We start from the raw sequence: 20084 nt of genomic DNA, 5'->3' as shown, positions 1-20084 counted from the left end.
AAGTGCATTTCCAAGATGAGGCCACAATTTTGAGAAAAAGGGTGTGGTGCATATTGCACAACAATGCCCCCCTGCCCATTCTGCACTTGTTGTGAAGACATTTCTAATGAAACACTGAATTGTACAGATCAACTATCCATCCTACACACTCTGAATCTAGCACCAACAGACCTCTTCCTCTTTCCCAAGATGAAAACTGCCCTCAAAGAAAGATTTCAGGATCTTGAGAATATAAAGAAAAACGTAACTGCTGAACTGAATATCACTCTTTAGACACCTTTGCTTGACTCTTTCTATAAACTTTTAGAACAGTGTCATAAATGCATTCAATGAAATGGTGATTACTTCGTGATTTTTTTATTGCTCCAGTCTGAGAACTTCACTGCCACACCTCACAAATAATCTCTGCGAGTTGCCATATAGTAAAAAAACTACTTTATTATGTACAAGTCATCAGACTATGCTAATTGACACCTACCATCTGTGAGAGACTAGTAAATCTTGAAATAGGCTGTCATAACAGCATCTCATATTTTAAACAAATAGCAGAATATCGTTTCAGTTGTGATATGTATGCAAAAAGAGTGTGGTGACTTGCAGATATATACAACATCCATTTGATTATGAGTATCAAGATTACAGCATTTACTTTAGCAGTCAAATCTACTGGCCAACAAATATACAGTATAAAATGACAAGATGGTTCTCAGATTACTAAATTTTGATTCTTATTATATTCACTTATTAGCAATCTGTTTTTTTCCTTTAATCTGTTTGTTTAAAGTTAACTTGCCTTTACAAAAAAAAAATAAAAAAAAAAAAAAAACAAGGAAGAAGCAGAAACTAATGGAGGGAAAAAGATATGTGAAATATTTTTTTTTTGGCTGATGTTGTATAAGCTTGCTTTCTTTCATCATTTGCCACTACTAATAGCTCCAGAATTGTGATGAATGAAAAATTTTAATAATTACTGTATGAAATTTACAAATTAAATAGACAAAATGCTGATTATCCAAATGTTATTCAGAGGATAATAATTTTCATGAACTGACAGATTAACATATTAAATCAGATTAATACTAACAAATTAACATACTGTAACAAGTAAGCAAGTATTAAAATGGAAAAAAAAAAAAGTCTACATTGGGGCATTTTACTAGGAAAATACTATAAAATTTTAAAGTATTATTCCATCTTGGTGTTTTTCTACTATATACATTATATAAAAAACGTAAGATGAAACAAAGGTTTTGCTATATCCTTAAAACTATATTTCTTGGGGTGATTTCCTTCTCTCTCTCTCTCTCTCTCTCTCTCTCTCTCTCTCTCTCTCTCTCTCTCTCTCTCTCTCAGGTATTTTTTTTTTTTTTTTGGCTGGTGTAGCATAAGCCTCAGGCTTCTTTGCACCATATAGCTAATAATAATAATATTAATAATAAAATAAACAGACCCTATACCTTTGATATTATTGAATGATCTGGATAGTAAATGATATCTGGATTAGATACCATGCCTGTTGTAGATATGGCACAAATGCTAATAACCATTGGGCTAGACAGATTTAAACTTTTAAGTAATGCTTTGCGGTGGTCTTGGGCAGTGATAGTTTCTTGCAGTTCCCCATCCACAAATATCTGTAAGAAGGGGAGGGTGAAAAAATAAGAAAGAAAAAAGTAATTCTCAAAATATCAGATCTTAAGACCAGAATTATAACAATATATTTTTTGCATATCATTATCTGCTATTAAAAGTGCAGGTCATTTTAACTTAGTGTGTTATTTAACTTTTTGTATATTCCAGATGGAAGTTGGCCACTGAAGTGCTAAAAAAACATGAAATTTGAGGACAAACTTATACACAAATTATAAAAATCCTATACTTGAATAAAAGTGTGCTCAGGTTAGACATGAATTAATGCCAAAATATTTGTAATTTGTTATACAATTTATATATTTGCACATGCTGCTCATTTTATAAAGCTCAAGAATTTGTTCATCTTCAAGTGTCAGACAAAAACAGTTCAAAGAATTCAGTAGAAAGAATACAAGAACATCACAGTAAGCAGTCACAAGGGCTTGAATCGCAATCAATTCAAATACAAATGGAATCAGCTTATACTTGTGTTTAACTATTCACCTACAGTGGCCATGGGCGCCTCCGTAGCCAAGTGGGCAGGAGCAGCAGTGCGTAGCACACGCTTCTTGATTAGACTAGGTTCGAACCCGTGACCACCAAATACCGAGGATGCGGAAAGGTCATGGAATGACCACTGCCATATCCCTGGAGCAATGTGGCCTTAGTTGCTAATGCTCCTAAAAACCAAACAAAACAAACAGTGGCCATGATAAATGTTTTATAGTATGTCATGGAACAATTAGGCTCCAGTTCTTAAAGTCACTCACAACTTGCAGGTAATTTCACAGAATGTAAGGATTTTAATATAAATATACAGTAAACTCAATAAAATATAGAGTTGAACTTGGGGATAACAATATCCACATGCTAGACAACGGAATTTTCAGCTCCAAGAAATGGATAAGCTTTTGAAGAATTTTGCTGTTTTATTGACATAATTGTCATATTAAATCATACTCTCTAAGTTGCTTTATAGTCCTATTCATGCTCCTTATTTCACTCTTTAATTTAGCTAGAGATTTTGTGGGTTACTTAACATACGTATAACCTATGCATCATTTGAATCTTACCACCATTGCTATAGAAATAGAACGAGTAGTAGGGGAATTCAAATTTTTTAAATGTGGTAAATAGGTAGCTCTAAAAGTTCGAATCACATAGATTGGCATTAGTTGAATAATTTTGTTACATATTATTTTAACTTATAATTTTATAACTTTCAAGCATAATCGTATAGTTTCATGAATAAAATACAAACATGTAGCATGGTTGTATTATTACCGCATAACTTTTTTTTTTTTTTTTATGAAAACCCCAAACAAGAGAGGTATTAGAACCTATAGTACTTAGTACCATTCTTGTGTTGGAGATTGAGAAGATGAAAGAAGATATTTGTTGACATTAGACTTGAACTTCTGTAGACTGTAATTTTCAGGAAATACTTATGAAGGAAGGTTGTTCCAGAAAATGGCAGTTGAATGAATAAATGACGAAGATGAAAAGTTGGTTCTGTGAGTTTGAACTTGGACAGTAAATGGATGTGGCTGGTGGTGGCACATGTTCGGACTGTTTTGAAAGAGCGAGCGGCAATTATAGAAGCCAATTCAGAGGAACAGGGCCCATGGAAATATGTATAGAAAAGGCATGCTCCACTCGCTGTCTCATAGACATATGAAACAGCGAGTGGACAGACTCTGTTACAGAGGAATCATTAAATAACTTAACTGCCCTTTTCTAAATGGAATCTAGAAGCCTGAGAGAGATTTTGGGGGCACCGCCACAGATGTGGGAACAATATTCCATGGAGGGCAGAATTGCAATTTGTACAGAGTGAACAGCTGTTTGAAAGAAAAGTAACACCGAGAGCGAAAGAGAAAACCAAGTTTTTTAGATGCAGAGGAAGCAATATTTGTAATGTGCTTGTGCCAAGAGATATTACAAGTCAAGGTAATCCCCAAAAGAGATATATCATTTTGCCTAGAAATTGGAGTGTCACCAAATTTAAGCATAGGAGCAGCTTTTTGTGTGATATAAGACAAGACCAAGTTTAAGAAGGATTGAAATCAACTAAGCTGTCTTTGCCCCACTGGAGAATTACCTGGAGATCAGCATTTAAGGAATTCATAGCAGATATTCCAGAAGTTAAAGCTGATTGAGCAGAGCAAGATTTCTCAAAATGGAAAGCAATGTGCTATCATCAGCAAAACTATGGATAAGATTTACAGTCAATGGAAGGAGGTCATTAATATACAAGAGGAAAAGAGTAGGGGAAAGAACTGAACCTTGAGGGACACCAGAATTAATGGAGAAGTTAGAAGACAGAGAGCCATCTACCATCACCCTCAGTGAACAATCAGAGAGAAAACTGGATAATCAATTACAAAAAACAGTTGGCAAACCATAAGATAGAAGCTTGTTTAGAAGACCTTTATGCCAAACACGATCAAAAGCCTTTGAGATGTCAAGATCAACTGCTTGTGTTTCACCGAACTTTTCCATTGAATTAGTCCATAAATGGGTAACATAAGCCAGAATATCACCACTGGATCAATACTGACGAAATCCATACTGGCGATCGTTGATCAGACGGAAGGTTTCGTCTGATCAACGTGGGGGGGTCTGTTGAATGAACGTTGAGTGCTGGCACCTGGGGACTTTGCTGCCAAGGACCCCTGGTCCCCCACCCACCTCCCATCCCTTGCTTATGTACTTGACATGTGGAGGCATGCCAGGGACTGTATGCCAGACTCTTACTGGAGCTTTCAGGGATTACCTGAAAATCCAGAGGGTACTTTTGAGAACTGAAACAGGAATAAGTGGGAGAAGTGGGGGGGGAGTGGATATAAAGTTTATTAGAAGGAAGAGATTTCCCAGGAAAATTAAAATACAGAAGGACATTTGTATTGTATGTATACTTGACTTAGGTAGCACCCAGGCCTATCTCCACCAATAAAATCTGTATTCACACAGAACTTCTACAAATAGACCTGCGGTGTAATATGTAGGTTTGTGTAGTGTAATCGACAAGCTACTTTGCCACCAGTGAGTTGATGTCACAATGACATCAGCTTCCTGGTGCCCATCCCTGGCACGTGAAGCTGAGCCAGGGTCTACTCTTCTGTCTGTGCATTATGCACATTTACCCTGCACCCACCAGAAGTAGTGAAATACTGCTTGGTGCCAGTATTTCACTACAATCACACTCCCAGGCTGCCCACGTCTGAGAGGTTTTTAAATAAAACCCACAGCAAAAAAATAAAAATAAATATATATATATATATATATATATATACAGGGTGTCTCAAAAATATTGGTACAAAAACGTTTAGGGGAGGTAGGTAACATCTAAAGGAATGTGAATCGCATAAGAACTCATAACCGAAAACGTGTGTTCCTATGCAACAGGATCTAGATAATTTGGGCAGATGGGCTAAGAAGTAGCAACTGAAGTTTAACCTTAACAAATGCAAAGTACTGCACATGGGCAGAAGTAACCCCAGAGAAAGGTACCAACTGTGTGGTACTACACTTAAGATAGTAGAAAATGAAAAAGACCTGGGAGTAATTGTACAGGCAGATATGAAGTTTTCTGAGCAATGCAGACAGGCTGCCAGGGCAGGTCATGGGGTTTTGTCAATGATATATAGGAATTTTGCTAGCAGGGAAAAGGAGGTGATTGTCTCTTTGTATAAGGCAATTGTCAGGCCACACCTTGAGTATTGCATATAGGTCAGGAGGCTTCATTTTAGGAAGGATGTAGATTTGCTTGAGCGTGTACAGAGAAGGGCAACAAGATTGGTGAGGGGAATGAAGGGATCCTCTGACCAAGAGAGGCTTAAGTTCTGCAAATTGCAGTGGCTGGAGACTAGGCACCTGCGTGGTAATCTGATTGAGGTGTTTAAAGCCTTGAATGAGTTGAGCATGCTGAATTCTGATGGCATCCTTCCACTTGTTCAGATTACGAACCTAAGGGGGCATAAATTCAAATTAAGAAAAGACAGATGTAGAATAGATGTGCAGAAATTTGCCTTTAGCCAGCAGGTGGTTAATTGCTGGAACAAACTTCCATCTGTCGTTGTGGAAGTTGATAGGTTGAATAAATTTAAGGAGGAACTGGACAGGCATTTGGAGGGAATGGTGTGTTTTTTTGTTTTTTTTTGGCTGATGCTGCATAAGCTCATACACATGCTTTCTTGCATCACATGCCACTACTACTACATCCCCGTAAGTCGGTAGATGGCGCTGTTCATCAGTTCGCGAGAGGGAAAATTTCTGGTTTACTCATTCAAGCAGTAGTCGCCGCATGAAGAGCATGCATTGATATACAAACTGTGAGCTAGCAGACATGCACATAGCGTATGGATTAGCAGAGGGCAATGGGCAAGCCGCTCAATGAATTTATGGAGAACACTTCCCAGACAGACAGGTACTGGATCACCGTTTGTTTGTGCATGTGCATCAAAATTTGTGCAATTATGGGTCATTTAGAGGTAACAGGAATAGTGTGGGCAGACCACGTTCGACGCGAACTGCCGCCATGTAAGAAAGTGTTGAATGTTGTCCAGAATATTCCTACTATCAGCACACGTGCCATTGCCTCTGCCTTAGGAGTGTCTCGATGCAGTGTACAGCAATGTCTAGCACAACGATTCCTTACACCCCTTTCATCTCCAAAGGGTTCAGTTACTGCTCCCCCAAGATCATGCTGCACGTGTGGCTTTTGCACAGTGGTTTTTCCAAAAAGTGTTCAAGACTTGAGTTTTCCAGCCTATGTTTTGTTCACGGATGAGGCTTATTTCATTCGGGAAGGCTTATTCAATCAGCACTATGCTCATGTGTCGGCTCAAGACAACCCACACCATGTGCGCCCCAAGCAGCACAACATCACTTCGCAATAAATGTGTGGGCAGGTATGGTTGGTGACTGCTTAGTCGGCTCATACCTGTTACGATCCTGCATGAACTCCGCTAAATATCAGATCTTTCTTGAACAAGTTCTACCAGGGTTAATAGACGATGTTCCAGCAAATGTGAGACGCAACATTTGGTTTCAACATGACGGGGCGCCTGCCCATTATGGAAAGTGTGTTCGTGACCATTTGAAAAGGCATTTTGGGTGTCGATGGAATGGCCGTGATGGACCCGTTGCCTGCCCCCCAAGCTCAAATGATTTATCGAGCCTTGATTTTTTTCTATGGGGGGCCCTCAGATCTATCGTGTACGAATCGCCTGTGGAGATGGAAATGGATCTCGTGGCAAGACTCATCTGCACTGCTGCTGCTACTGTCAAAGAAACACCAGGTGCGTTCGACCGCATCCACCAATCCATGCTGCGTCAGTGTCACGCATGCATCACGTCTCATGGTGGAACCTTCGAGCATCTGTTGTAATATCATGAAATGCATCCGTCTCTTACTCCATTATTAATATTATGTCAAATAAATGTTTGCAACTAATTACTGTCTTGTCTCATTTCTGCTTCCTGTGCCTCTGCTACTATTTTACCGTGATGTTTCCGGTTATGCGATTCACATTCCTTTAGATGTTACCTACCTCCCCTAAACTTTTGTACCAATATTTTTGAGACACCCTGTATATATAAATAAAAAATATATATAAATGAAAAATAAAAATATTTCCTCCCCCCTGTCCACACCTCAAACAGAAAAGGAGGTAACAACAAATATAACACTAAATTTAATTAAACAACAAAACATAACGTATAAAATCAAATAACCCCACTCCAAAAAATAAATAAATAAAAATAATAATAAAAAAATTTCTTTCACCCTGTCTGAACCACAGACAACAAGAAGGAAACAAACAAAAAAATAAAATAAAATAAATAATAGGAATAATGCACCCCCCCATCCAACCAAACATCAACCTACTCTAAAACAGGCGCCTCCGTAGCCAGGTGGGAAGGAGCTGCAGTGCGTAGCACACGCTTCTTGATTAGACCGGGGTTCGAGCCCGTCACCACCAAATACGGAGGATGCGGAAAGGTCAGGGAATGACCACCGCATATCCCCCGAGCAATATGGCCTTAGTTGCTAATGCTCCTAAAAAACCAAATAACAAACAACTCTAAAACATACAAAAAATATATATATTTATTTTATTATTATTTGACCCCCCCTTTTCACATACAGTTACAATATAGGAATACACGTGACCAATTAATGTTGCGAAACATTTCCTCTTATCAAAACCCAGCCCGCAAAACTCTTGAAATGTAAAATTTTCTTTACTGTCAATATAATACTGCTCATTACCTCTAACAAAGTTTATATATTTTCCTCTCAAGTTAGCTCTATATTCCTCATATATATGCAGGGTGTCTCAAATATATTAGTACAAACGTTTAGGGGAGGTAGGTAACATCTAAAGGAATGTGAATCGCGTAGGAACCCATAACCGGAAACGTCACGGGAAAGTAGTAGCAGAGGCACAAGAAGCAGAAATGACACAAGACAGTAATTAGTGACAAACATTTATTTGACATAATATTAACAATGGAGTACGAGATGGATGCATTTCATGATGTTACAACAGATGCTCGAAGGTTCCACCATGAGACGCGATGCATGTGTGACACCGACGCAGCATGGATTGGCGGACACGGTCGAACACACCTGGAGTTACTTTGACAGCAGCGCAGACGAGTCTAGCCACGAGATCCATTTCCATCTCCACAGGCTATTCATACACGATAGAGTTGAGGGCCCCACACACAGAAATAAATCAAGGCTCGATAAATTAGGTGAGCGTGGGGGCCAGGCAACGAGCCCACCAGGGCCAATCCATCGACAACCAAAACGCCTGTTCAAATGGTCACGAACACACCTTCCATAATGGGCAGGCACCCCGTCATGTTGAAACCAAATGTTGCGTCTCACATTTGCTGGAACATCGTCAAGTAACCCTGGTAGAACTTGTTCAAGAAAGATCCAATATTTAGCAGAGTTCATGCGGGATGGTAACAGGTATGGGCCGACTAAGCAGTCACCGACCATACCTGCCCCTCACATTTATTGCGAAGCGATGTTGTGCCGCATGGGGGCGCACACCGTGTGGGTTGTTGTGAGCCCATTGAATAAGCCTTCCCGAGTGAAATAAGCCTCATCCGTGAACAAAACAAAATTCAAGTCTTGAACACTTTCTTGGAGAAACCACTGCGCAAAAACCACACGTGCACGTGCAGGATGATCTTGGGGGAGCAGTAACTGAACCCTTTGGAGATGAAAGGGGTGTAAGGAACCGTCGTGCCAGACACGCTGTACACTGCAACGAGACACTCTTAAGGCAGAGGCAACTGCACGTGTGCTGGTAGTAGGATTATTCTGGAGGCATTCAACACACTTTCTTCCGTGGCGGGAGTTCGCATCGAACATGGTCTGCCCGCACTACTTCTGTTACCTCTAAATGACCCATAATCGCACAAATTTTGATGTATACACGCAAATAAACGGTGGTCCGGTACATGTCTGTTTGGGAAGCGTTCTCCGTAAATTCGTTGAGCGGCTCGTCCATTGCCCTCTGCTAATCCATATACTAGGTGCATGTCTCCCAGCTCACAGTACACATATCGATGCATGCTCTTCGTGCGGTAACTACTGCTTGAATGAGTGAACTAGAAATTTTCCCCTCTCGCGAACTGAAGAACTGCACCGTGTACTGACTTACGGTGACGTTTCCGGTTATGGGTTCCTATGCGATTCACATTCCTTTAGATGTTACCTACTTCCCTTAAACGTTTGTACCAATATTTTTGAGACACCCTGTATGTGTGTATATATATATATATATATATATATATATATATCTCTGAATTATAAAGGATATGTTCCCAACTTTCTAATCTCTCGCATTCACAAAAAGAAAAAGTTGGAATTCTATTCCTAAACTAAATAACCTGAAACTTGACAATCCAATTTAGTTGCATAATCTTAAACAATTGATGCAACAATTGAACATTAGTATCCCTAAATTATTATTCTCACAAACAGTATCGCTCATTATAAATTCTAGATCTAGCTAATTCTAGAGCCCTAATACAGAAGGACAGACATGTTAGGAAAGGGGAAAAGGGTTATGCTCTTAGGAAAGAAGTACATAAAATCTAGGGAATTGCATCTAGTTGACATGAGTGGCCAGTGCAAGTTGAGTCAGTTTGGTGTGACAAAAACTGGGAAAGCAAAAATGAGAGTAGGAGTATGACTATGATGAGTACAACGAACAGGTGTACACAGAAACAGAGTTGCCCAGAAAATCAGAATGTCTTACAATGGGGCATTTGCACTTTCCAGACATTGACCAGAACTTGTGGGTTGGTTGCTCACTCTTACATTAACAAGACTTTTATGGATTTATTGTTTTCTACAGTGGCATATCAGAGAGACAAGACGGAGTAATACTCTTGATCTGATTATCAGCAATGATTATTCACGCATTAAGAAATTGCAAAAGAACCACTAGTTAACAGTGATAACAATGTATTGAATTGGGATTTACTTAAAGATGTAGCTACCATCAAAGATAAAGAGAGAAGTTTTTGCTTTCATAAAGATAACTACAGTGGTCTCAGACAGTTTAAATTCTATACAGCGGGACCAACTAATGATGTTAACATCATCAAATTCTAAATGGGAACCGTTTAAGGAATTAATCATAGAACCTACTAGTCTTTTCACACAAACTAAGAAATACTCTTCAAGGTGTAGACCTAAACAGATGAACTGATGAAACTTGTGGCAGAGAAGAAAAATTCAAGGGATGCATATAGATTATTGGGCAACACAGAAGCCTATGGTATATATAAATTAGTCTGCAATCAAGTCCCAAAGGAGGTCACAAAAGTGAAGGCAGATTACTAGAAATCTTTGGCAAGGATGCAAAGAAAAACAGCAAAGACTTTTACTTATGTAAACACTAGAAGGAAGGTATGAATCCAATTGGTCCACTCGATATCGATGGTTTGTCTATTGATGATCCTGCTCAGGTTGCTGACAAACTGAATGAGTATTTTGCATTTAAATTCACACATGAGGAATTTTTTAGGCAAGGGGATGCCAGAAGTTTATCAAAATCTAACAGGGACCAAAATGGTTTTTAATAACTGAGAGGAACGTAGAAGAGAAATTGTCGAAGTTAAACAAAAGAAAGGCACCTGATGTGGATGGGATGTATCCAATTATATTAAGGGAGGCAGCAAAGGAAGTAAGTAAACCCTTAGCCATAATTATGAGAGCATCTTTGGATTCGGGGAAGGCCCCCCGCCTTGTGCTGCAGATGTGCGAATGTATCCCCGAATTTACAAAGGGGGATCAAAGGTGAGACAAGAAATTACAGACCTGTCAATTTAACTTCTGTTCCAGTGAAAACAATGGAGTGATTGATAAAAGAAGTATTGCAGGATCATCTCAACAAGGCTACAATTAAACACATCCATTATCATATACTATGTATCAAATACTACACTCCTCATTATTACAATAAGTAATTGTAGTATATAAAACTACTAAAATCTTATTACAAGCACACGGTGTCACACAAACATTTTCAACCCCATAGCCATTTTGATTCCTAGGTTTACCATTGGACCTCCAAAAAAAATAAATATTGTTTTGTTTTATTATTGTCAACAACAAAATATTGCTGTCAATTAACAAAAATATTTATAACTGGTCACCTTCAAAATTTCCCCTTCCACATTTAAAGTATGCATACTTAAAAAATAAGATTAAAAATCTGTTTGTCCATTTGTACGTAATCTGCACAATACACAATTGCTAATATTCCAACTACCAAAAATTAAGGGAAAAAGAGTTTCTAACAGTTTTCTCAGAATTAGTGTAACCTTGTTTTTTTTTTTTTTTTTTTTTTTTTGCTATATAACTCATTTATGGTGCACATAATGAACAGAGTCCACCTCCTTCTCATGGCCCCTTCCAGAACTGTATTCAGACTCCCTGAAATCTGAAGACAGGTCCTGCTATTGTACTAGTGCACTGCACACTGGTTGAGAATGCCTGCATTAGAAGAAGTATTCAAATTAAATAACTACAATATTTATAATCTGAGATGGTTTAATCTGTGAAAATTACAAAACCATACTTTTCTGTTGGTATTTATTCAAATAAATTGCTCTAGTTATGTAAAGGTTATATAAAACTTGCACTAGTTATATAGGTTACATGAAACTTGAGAAAACCTAGATTATTACTGTAAAATTAACAATTTACTTTCTAACAGAAAATTCGATAAATATAATGAAAAACAAGTCACGTTAAACTAATACTCAAATTTAACAAGATTTTTTTCATAAAAGAAAAGTTACCTCAAAACCTACAGTATCACTTTCTTCTGGATAATCCCAGCCAACTAACAGAGCATCATGGCCAACTCGCTGGAGTAGATGAAAGTTAGAAGGGGGCAAAGGAAGAGCTAAAATGTTAAGAAATAATTTATAGAATAACGTGATTCACAATGACAAAAATACCTGCATTCTATGTTAGAAAAACAAAACACAAAATTAGTACTTTGTAAACTAGAACTATCTTTTGTTTGTAATAAAATACAATATTGTTCTAAGTAAGATAAATTTATATACAGCAATCTAAAAATAACTACAATAACTACTGTTATGGATAAAGGGTTGGTTAAATGGGAGAAGAAAAGGAGTAGTTACCAATGGGGACTGCTGTTATTAGTGGAGTTCCCCAGGGTTCAGTGCTGGTCCAGTATCGTTTTCTATATTTATTAATGATATTGATGAAGACATATCAGCTTAATGTGTAAGTCTGCAGATGATGCACAGATTGGCTAGGTGATTATTGACTGTAATCAGGGTACGTTACTGCAACAATGTTAAGGCTATGGGTAAGGGTATCCATGTGTTTTACAGATTTTGCAGCTCCGGCGAACGCAAGGTTTTTAGCTATATTTAGCTGCTTTATTGACTTAATTTTCTTTATTGACATTATTTTCTATAAGTAGCTTATAGACCTCGTCAAGCTCCTTGGTTTATTCTTAATTTAGATAGCGAGATTTTGGAAGTTAATTAATACTTAAAGTGTCCATAGATTTACCGTTCATAACTTGCCACCCTTGTTATACGATACAAGATTATATCCCGTATTAGATAGCATTTGCTTAGTATAGCATAGTATCAATTAATCAGTAAAATTTATTAAACTTTTTAAACTTCATTGTCAATTAAATTGTACTTTTTTAACTAAATACATATAACGACTTAGATTTTACAAACGTAACATTATCAATTAATACATAACTTGATACGGAAGTTACATAACGAAACTCTGAGACAATACTCGATATTAAAAATATATATATATAGATATATAGTATTATAACTTTATTGGGATAAAGACAATAGACATTAGGGTTATAATTTTGTACTGAAATTGAAATTTTATTGAAATTGAATCGAAATAACGACTCAGACCAGAGCAGCAAAGCAAAAGGCTCAAGTAATGGGAGTGCTGTGGCTCAGGGAGAACTGGGGGGGGGGGGCAGTTGCTCTCTGAATCAGCCTTTTAAAATGCATGCTTGTTTGATGTTTGTGGAGCAATCAGGTATAGAACATGATATTGCCAAAGGGGAATGTCTGTGTGTGCACAATGTAAGGAGTCTGAGGAAATCAGGCGATATCCTGATTTCCTATATGAGAGCTTGAAGGAGGGGGTGGATGCCTTCGAAGGATCTAAATTGAGGGGCCCCATCAAGCTCTCAGCTGCCCACATCAAAGCCAGAACTTGCACTTGATCATCACGCAACACAGCAGCAACCCCCAAGGCAGAATGCGCTGGTCCCCCAGGAACTAATAGTTGTCGGTGGCTCTATTGTCAGGGAAAACGGTGAACAGTGTATAAAAGGGATAGGTAGAACAGGACCAGAGTATGTCTGCCAGGGGCAAAGGTTGATGAGGTTGTAGAGCAGATATCATCTTTTAAGGGCACAAAAGGTGATATTGTTGTAACGTTGGCACTAATGATATTAAGAGTAGGAGACCGGTGGAATTACTTACTTTGTTTCCCTTAACAAACCCATGCTGTGTCTGAATTATTGCTGAGTCTTGTCTAGATGATCCTGCAAAGCATCTTTAACCAATGACTCCATTATTTTACCCGGAACAGAAGTTAAACTAACTGGTCTGTAATTACTCGTGTCACCCTTCAATACCCCTTTGTGAATTGGGGATACATTTGCACACCTCCAGTCCGTGGGAACCTCCACTTGAGTCCAAGGATGCTCTCATAATTATGGCTAAGGGTTTGCTTAATTTCTTTGCCGCCTCCTTTAATATAACTGGATAGATCCCATCCACTTCAGGTGCCTTTCTTATGTTTAACTTCAACAATTTCTCCTCCACTTTGCTCTCCGTTATTACAAAATCATTAAGTACCCTGCTACAATTTGATAACCTTCTGCCATTTTCAAACCTTAATAACTCCTCATGTGTGAATGTAGAGGCAAAAAATACTCATTCAGTTTGTTTGCCAACGGAGTAGGATCATCAACAGTCAAACCATCGATATCAAGTGGGCCAATCAGATTCATCCCCTTCCTTTTAGAGTTTATATAAGTAAAGAAATCCTTGCTGTTTTTCTTAGCATCTTTTGCCAAAGATTTCTTGTAATCTGCCTTCGCCTGCCTAACCTCCTTTGTGACCCGATTACAGACTAGCTTATATCTGCCATAGGCTTCTGAGTCGCTTGATAATTTATATACATCCCATGCATTTTTCTCCTCTGTCACGAGTCTCATTAGATAACCATTTAGGCCTAAACCTTGAACAATATTTCTTAATAGGTATGAAACTTTTAGTAGCATCCACGATTAATTCCTTCCCACTTAGAATTTACTGTTGGTAACATTGTCAGTTGATCCCACTGTACAGAATTTAAAAACTGTGTGAGACCACTGTATTCACCTATACTGAAGCAAAAACCCTTTCTTTACCCCTGATGGTAATTATATCTTTAAGTAAATCCCACATCAGTACAATGTTATCACTGCCACCTAGTTGTTCCTTTATCTGCAAATTCTTTATACACGAATGATCATTGGTAATAACCAGATCAAGTGTATTAACCCTATCTGGTTGCCTCTCGAACATGCTGCTGCAGAAAACAGTCATCCAATAAATCCACAAAAGTCTTACTAGTGTGTGAGTGACAACCCACAAGTTCCAGTCTTTATCTGGAAAGTTAAAATCCCCCATTATAAGACATTCTTATTTACTAGCCCACTATTTCTCTGTACAATTGTTCATTGTACTCATTAGGCCTATAACACACTCCTACTCTTATTTTGCTTTTGCAGGGCTTATGTTACACCAAACTAACTCAACAGTGCACTGTTCATCTGTATCAACTGGATGCACTTCTTTTGATTTTATGTTTTTCTTAATTAACACCATAACACCTCCTCCCTTCCTATCCTTCCTGTACACACTGTACTCCCCAAATTCCAGTTCTGCATTCCTTATATCTGTGTGACACGTCTCTGCTATCCCAACAATATTCGCCTTTGATGTCTTGACCAACACTTCAAATTTATTTACTATACTTCTAGCATTGGTATACATGTACCTATCCTTATTATTAGTTACCGTAACACATCCCATCTGTTTCACGATTTCAGGGACTGATAGCAGTGCTATCAGTCCCTGAAATCGTGAAACAGACTGATAGCAGTGCTATCAGTCCCTGAAATCGTGAAACAGACTGATAGCAGTGCTATCAGTCCCTGAAACCCCCAGCACCCCTCACTCCAGGTCGCTACTTATTCTAATAGAAGTTGTGCAAGAATCACCTTCACCTCTGCCTGTGGCTACTCTCAATCTTTTAGTCTGTGAATCCCCCGAAGCTAGCAGTGTTCCGACCCACCTATCATTCCCTCGATAGCATCAGCAAATATTCTTGAACCCTTTCTATTTAAGTGTATCCCATCCCTGTAGAAGCAATCTCTCGTGTTAACAAGCACAGACCACACTGAAAAAAATTCTACCCCTTGAGCCTTGCACATTCCCTCCAGGGCCGAATTGATTGACAAGGCTCTCATCATATACTCCCTCCTATCGTGTCTGGGCAGAATTGCAGACACTTTCAAATTTAACCCTAATTCACACTTTTTTTTTACAACATTGACCTGTACTTGTTAAGTAAATCTGTAGATCTCCTACTCTTAATGTCATTGGTGCCAACGTGTACAACAATATCACCCTTTGTGCCCTTAAAAGATGATATATGCTTTACAACTTCATCAACTTTTGCCCCAGGTAGATACCATGGTATTGTTCCATCTATCTTTTTTACAAAATATATTCCGTCTCCCTGACAATAGAGTCACCAACAATAACTAGTTCCTTTGGGAGCAGCGCATTCTGCCTTGTAGATTGCCGCTGTGTTGCCTGATGCCCAGGAGTGAGCTCTAGCGTTGAGTTGGGCAGCTGAGAGCTTGACGGGCCCTCATTAATTTTTTTGAGGGCATCTACCCTACACCTCAAGCTCTCATAGATGGCCAGTATAACGCTGAGTTGATGCCTAATTTCTAGACACTCTGTGCACCTGGCATGCAAAGTGAGACATCCTCGTTAGCTAGATCATGTTCTGTTCCAGAGAGTTTGGCAAACATTTCTCAAGTTGCACATTTTTTTAGGCTGTGATGCGTTGGAGAATTGCCCTCTTCAGTTCTCCCCCGAGTCACAGCACTCCTGCCACTTTGTGCCCGTTGCTTTGCTGCTCTAGTCTGGGTCATGATATTTTAAATTAATATCAGGTGGCAAATGAAGTTTAACATTGACAAATGTAAAGTACTACATATGGGAAGCAGTAACCCCAGAGTAACGTATTAACTCTGTGGGACTATACTGACAGTGGTTGAGAATGAAAAGGACCTGGGGGTAATTGTGTAGGCAGACATGAAGTTTTCTGAGCAGTGCAGACTATCTACCAGAGTAGCTCATTGTGTCTTGTCAATGATATACAGGAATGTTTCTAGCAGGGATAAGGAGGTGATTATCCCCTTGTATAAGGCAATGGTCAGGCCACACCTTGAGTACTATATACAGATCTGGAGGCCTTGTTTTAAGAAGGATGTATAACTGTTGGAATGAGTACAGACAAGGGCAACAAGATTAGCGAATGGAACAAAGGGTTGCTCTTACGAAGAAAGGCTTAAGTTTGCAGATTACAGTTTCTGGAGACTAGGCACTTGCGAGGTGATCTGATTGAGGTGTATAAAGCCTTGAATGGTTTGAGCATGCTCAATGCTGATGGGATTCTTCCTCTTGCTCAGAATAATAACCTGAGAGGCATAAATTCAAATTGAGGAAAGACAGTTATAGGATAGATCTGCAGAAGTTTGCCTTTAGCCTTCCATCAGGCTTCCATCTTTTGTTGTGGAAGTTGATAGCCTAAATAAATTTAAGGCTCAGCTGGACAGGTATTTCGAACAAACGGAGGGGTGAAATGGGAGTTTTTTTTTTTTTTTTTTTTTTCTTTTTGGCTGATGCTGCATAAGCTTGCTTTCTTGCATCATATGCCTCTACTAATGCTAATGCTAACAAGATATAAAAAATTAAGCAGATGGGCTGAGAAATGGCAACTGAAGTTTAACATTGACAAATGCAAGGTACTGCGTAAGGGTAACAGTAATCTGAAATTCTACTGCATTAGACCCATACCCAACCCACACTATTTTTACCCACAATCTGCAAAAATTAAATAAATAAATAGAATTTAAAAAAAAGTGCATATAAGAATTTTATTAAATTTTTTATATCAGTAATAATACAACAGTTAAGTTTAAATTAAAATGCATAATCAATACTATTGATGTTTTATTATATTATGTATAATACATAAAAATAAAGAATGAAATATAATCACACCTCATCCGCACCTGCAGTAACTAGAACCACATTTGAACCCAACCCATATTGTTTATATCCACAAGCCAACTTGCAAAAAAAGACATTAAGAAAATTTCTATTAAATTTTTTACATGTTGTTAATAATGATTAGTTAGTTTGAAATTAAAATAAATCAATTAATAATATCAATATTCTGTTGTATTATATATATAATACATAAAAATAACAAAAATTAAAAAAAAAATTTTTAAAAAATAAAACATTCCTAATGTGATTTGCAAATTTTTAGTAAGTTGCTGTGCCGAAACAGCACACCAGCAGTTTCTGGGTTCAGCTGTACTCTTATTCCTCGAATGAGAAATCCAGATGCAGAAAACTTTCACTTACTGCACTGGCACTGTTGGCAGAGATGGCAAGAATTAAATCCAGACAGCAAAAAATGAAAGTGCAAACGATTTTGTATGTATGACGATAAGCTACTTAAATTTAGACAGTAATTTTGAATTTACCATGATGAATTCAATCTAAGTTAAGTATTCTTAATATCTGCAATTTTGGAGGAATGTTTAATGATGTTCTTCTCTCAAATTTGTGCTGAAAAATTATTTTTATTGTAAATTTCTAATTCTCAAGCAATGAGTACAAAGTTCATAATCAAAAACAATATAGTATAACAACATAATAAAACAACAAACATCACATTCAGAGCCCTGGTGCTGAACAGTTGGTATAATCATCATTCTCCCCACTCTGGGAGTGCCTCCATAGCCAGGTGGGAAGGAGCAGCAGTGCGTCGCACACGCTTCTTGATTAGACCGGGGTTCGAGCCCGTCACCACCAAATACGGAGGATGTGGAAAGGTCAGGGAATGACCACCGCATATCCCGGAGCAATATGCCCTTAGTTGCTAATGTTCCTAAAAACCAAATAACAACAACAACAACCCCACTCTGGGTAAAAAAAAAAAAAAAAAGATATGTTCAAATCATGTCAATAACAACAGAAATTTTTCTAAGGGTCATTTTCACAGTGTGGCTGAGTTAGTCAGTCTCAGGCAAAGATAGCATAGTTTTATCTCCTGAAAGCGTTAGTTTTTCGTCCAGCAAACAGAAAATTTATGTCTGCTGTTTATCTAAGCTTATATAATGTCTGCAATTTGCAAACATGCAATTTGCAGACATTATATAAGGCACAATAGGGCCCAAGTGCCTTAAACCCTACAACCAACCATCACAATCAGAGATAACACAGAAACTGAGAAAAGGCATCTTCTAGTCTCATGTTTTTTTTCTTATTTTAATGATTGGCAAAGTGACCTTGAGGTGAGGGTTAAAAAAAATAATTTTAAATCTAGAAAACTATTCATACTTTTTTAAATATAAGCCATTTATGAAGATATCAGTAATAGAGTACTGTTGTGTGTAATCAAAACTGCAAACAAACAACAAAAAAAATATATATATACAAAATTTGTATATACAAACCTCATAATTTAGTAGATAATGTATGTTACTTAGAAAAATTAATAAAAACAGTTACTTTATACGTTAATATGTTAATTTTTGGTATTTTTGACGTAGACTTCTGTAGTTGCTGCAAGCCAATAAGTTTTCCTTGAAATTTTATTGTATTTTTGATTAGTTAACGTATTAATTTATTTTTTACAAATAGATTAGGCGCCTCCGTAGCCAGGTGGGAAGGAGCAGCAGTGCGTAGCACACGCTTCTTGATTAGACCGGGGTTCGAGCCTGTCACCACCAAATACGGAGGATGCGGAAAGGTCAGGGAATGACCACCGCATATCCCGGAGCAATATGGCCTTAGTTGCTAATGCTCCTAAAAGACAAACAAACAAACAGATTAAATAGGCTTATTTTTTGAATTTGGCTAGTGATTTTGTAAGTTGCAACTCTACTCAAACCGCTATCGTATCAGTCTTTTTGGGTGGGAAAAGTAACATTAGCTGAGGCATACGATGCAAGAAATCAAGCTTATATAGCATCAGCCAAAAAAAAAAAAAAAAAACCCCCTTCACATTTCACCCATCTGGTCAATCCAAATGTTTGTCTAGTTCAGTCTTAAATTAATTTAAGCTATCAACTTCCACAACAACAGATGGAAATCTGTTGCAGCAATCAACTACCCACTGGCTAAAGGCAAACTTCTGCACATACATTCTACAACGGTCTTTCCTCAATTTGAATTTATGTCCCCTCAGGTTCTTAATCGGACCAAGTGGAAGTATCCCATCAGCATTGTGCCTGCTCAAACCATTCAAAGCCTTACACTCCTCAATCAGATCACCTCCCAGTTACCGAGTCTCCACATGCTGCAGCTTACAGAACTTAAGCCTCTCATGGTAAGAGCACCCCTTTGTTCCTCTCACCAATCTTGTTGCCCTTCTCTGTTCTCATTCTAGCAACTCTACATCCTTCCTAAAATGAGACCCCAGACCTGTACACAGTATGCAAGGTGTGGCCTGACCATTGCCTTATACAAGGGGATAATCACCTCCTTGTCTTTGCTAGCAAAATTCTTATATCTCATTG

General features: G+C 38.0%; 1 protein-coding gene across 4 annotated transcripts in view; it reads right to left on the bottom strand.

Annotated features, from left to right (window-relative positions):
• Window positions 1-20084, bottom strand: part of LOC150078211 (uncharacterized) — a 446657-nt gene that overhangs the window by 15633 nt on the left and 410940 nt on the right. For 3 of the 4 annotated variants that reach the window (XM_090385062.1, XM_090385064.1, XM_090385066.1), the window contains 2 exons: window positions 11974-12080; window positions 1458-1634 (listed from right to left, as the gene is read on the bottom strand). In XM_090385062.1, the coding sequence (XP_090241188.1) occupies window positions 1458-1634; window positions 11974-12080 (284 nt within the window). The remainder of the gene's footprint in view (window positions 1-1457; window positions 1635-11973; window positions 12081-20084) is intronic. The other variant, XM_090385063.1, reaches the window with a different exon arrangement.

Source organism: Mastigoproctus giganteus, chromosome 11 (assembly GCF_048544385.1).
Source record: "Mastigoproctus giganteus isolate SK-2022 chromosome 11, ASM4854438v1, whole genome shotgun sequence".
NCBI lineage: Eukaryota > Metazoa > Arthropoda > Arachnida > Uropygi > Thelyphonidae > Mastigoproctus > Mastigoproctus giganteus.
Note: the sequence above shows the minus strand (reverse complement) of the source record. Positions and strands in the feature narration are given on the sequence as shown.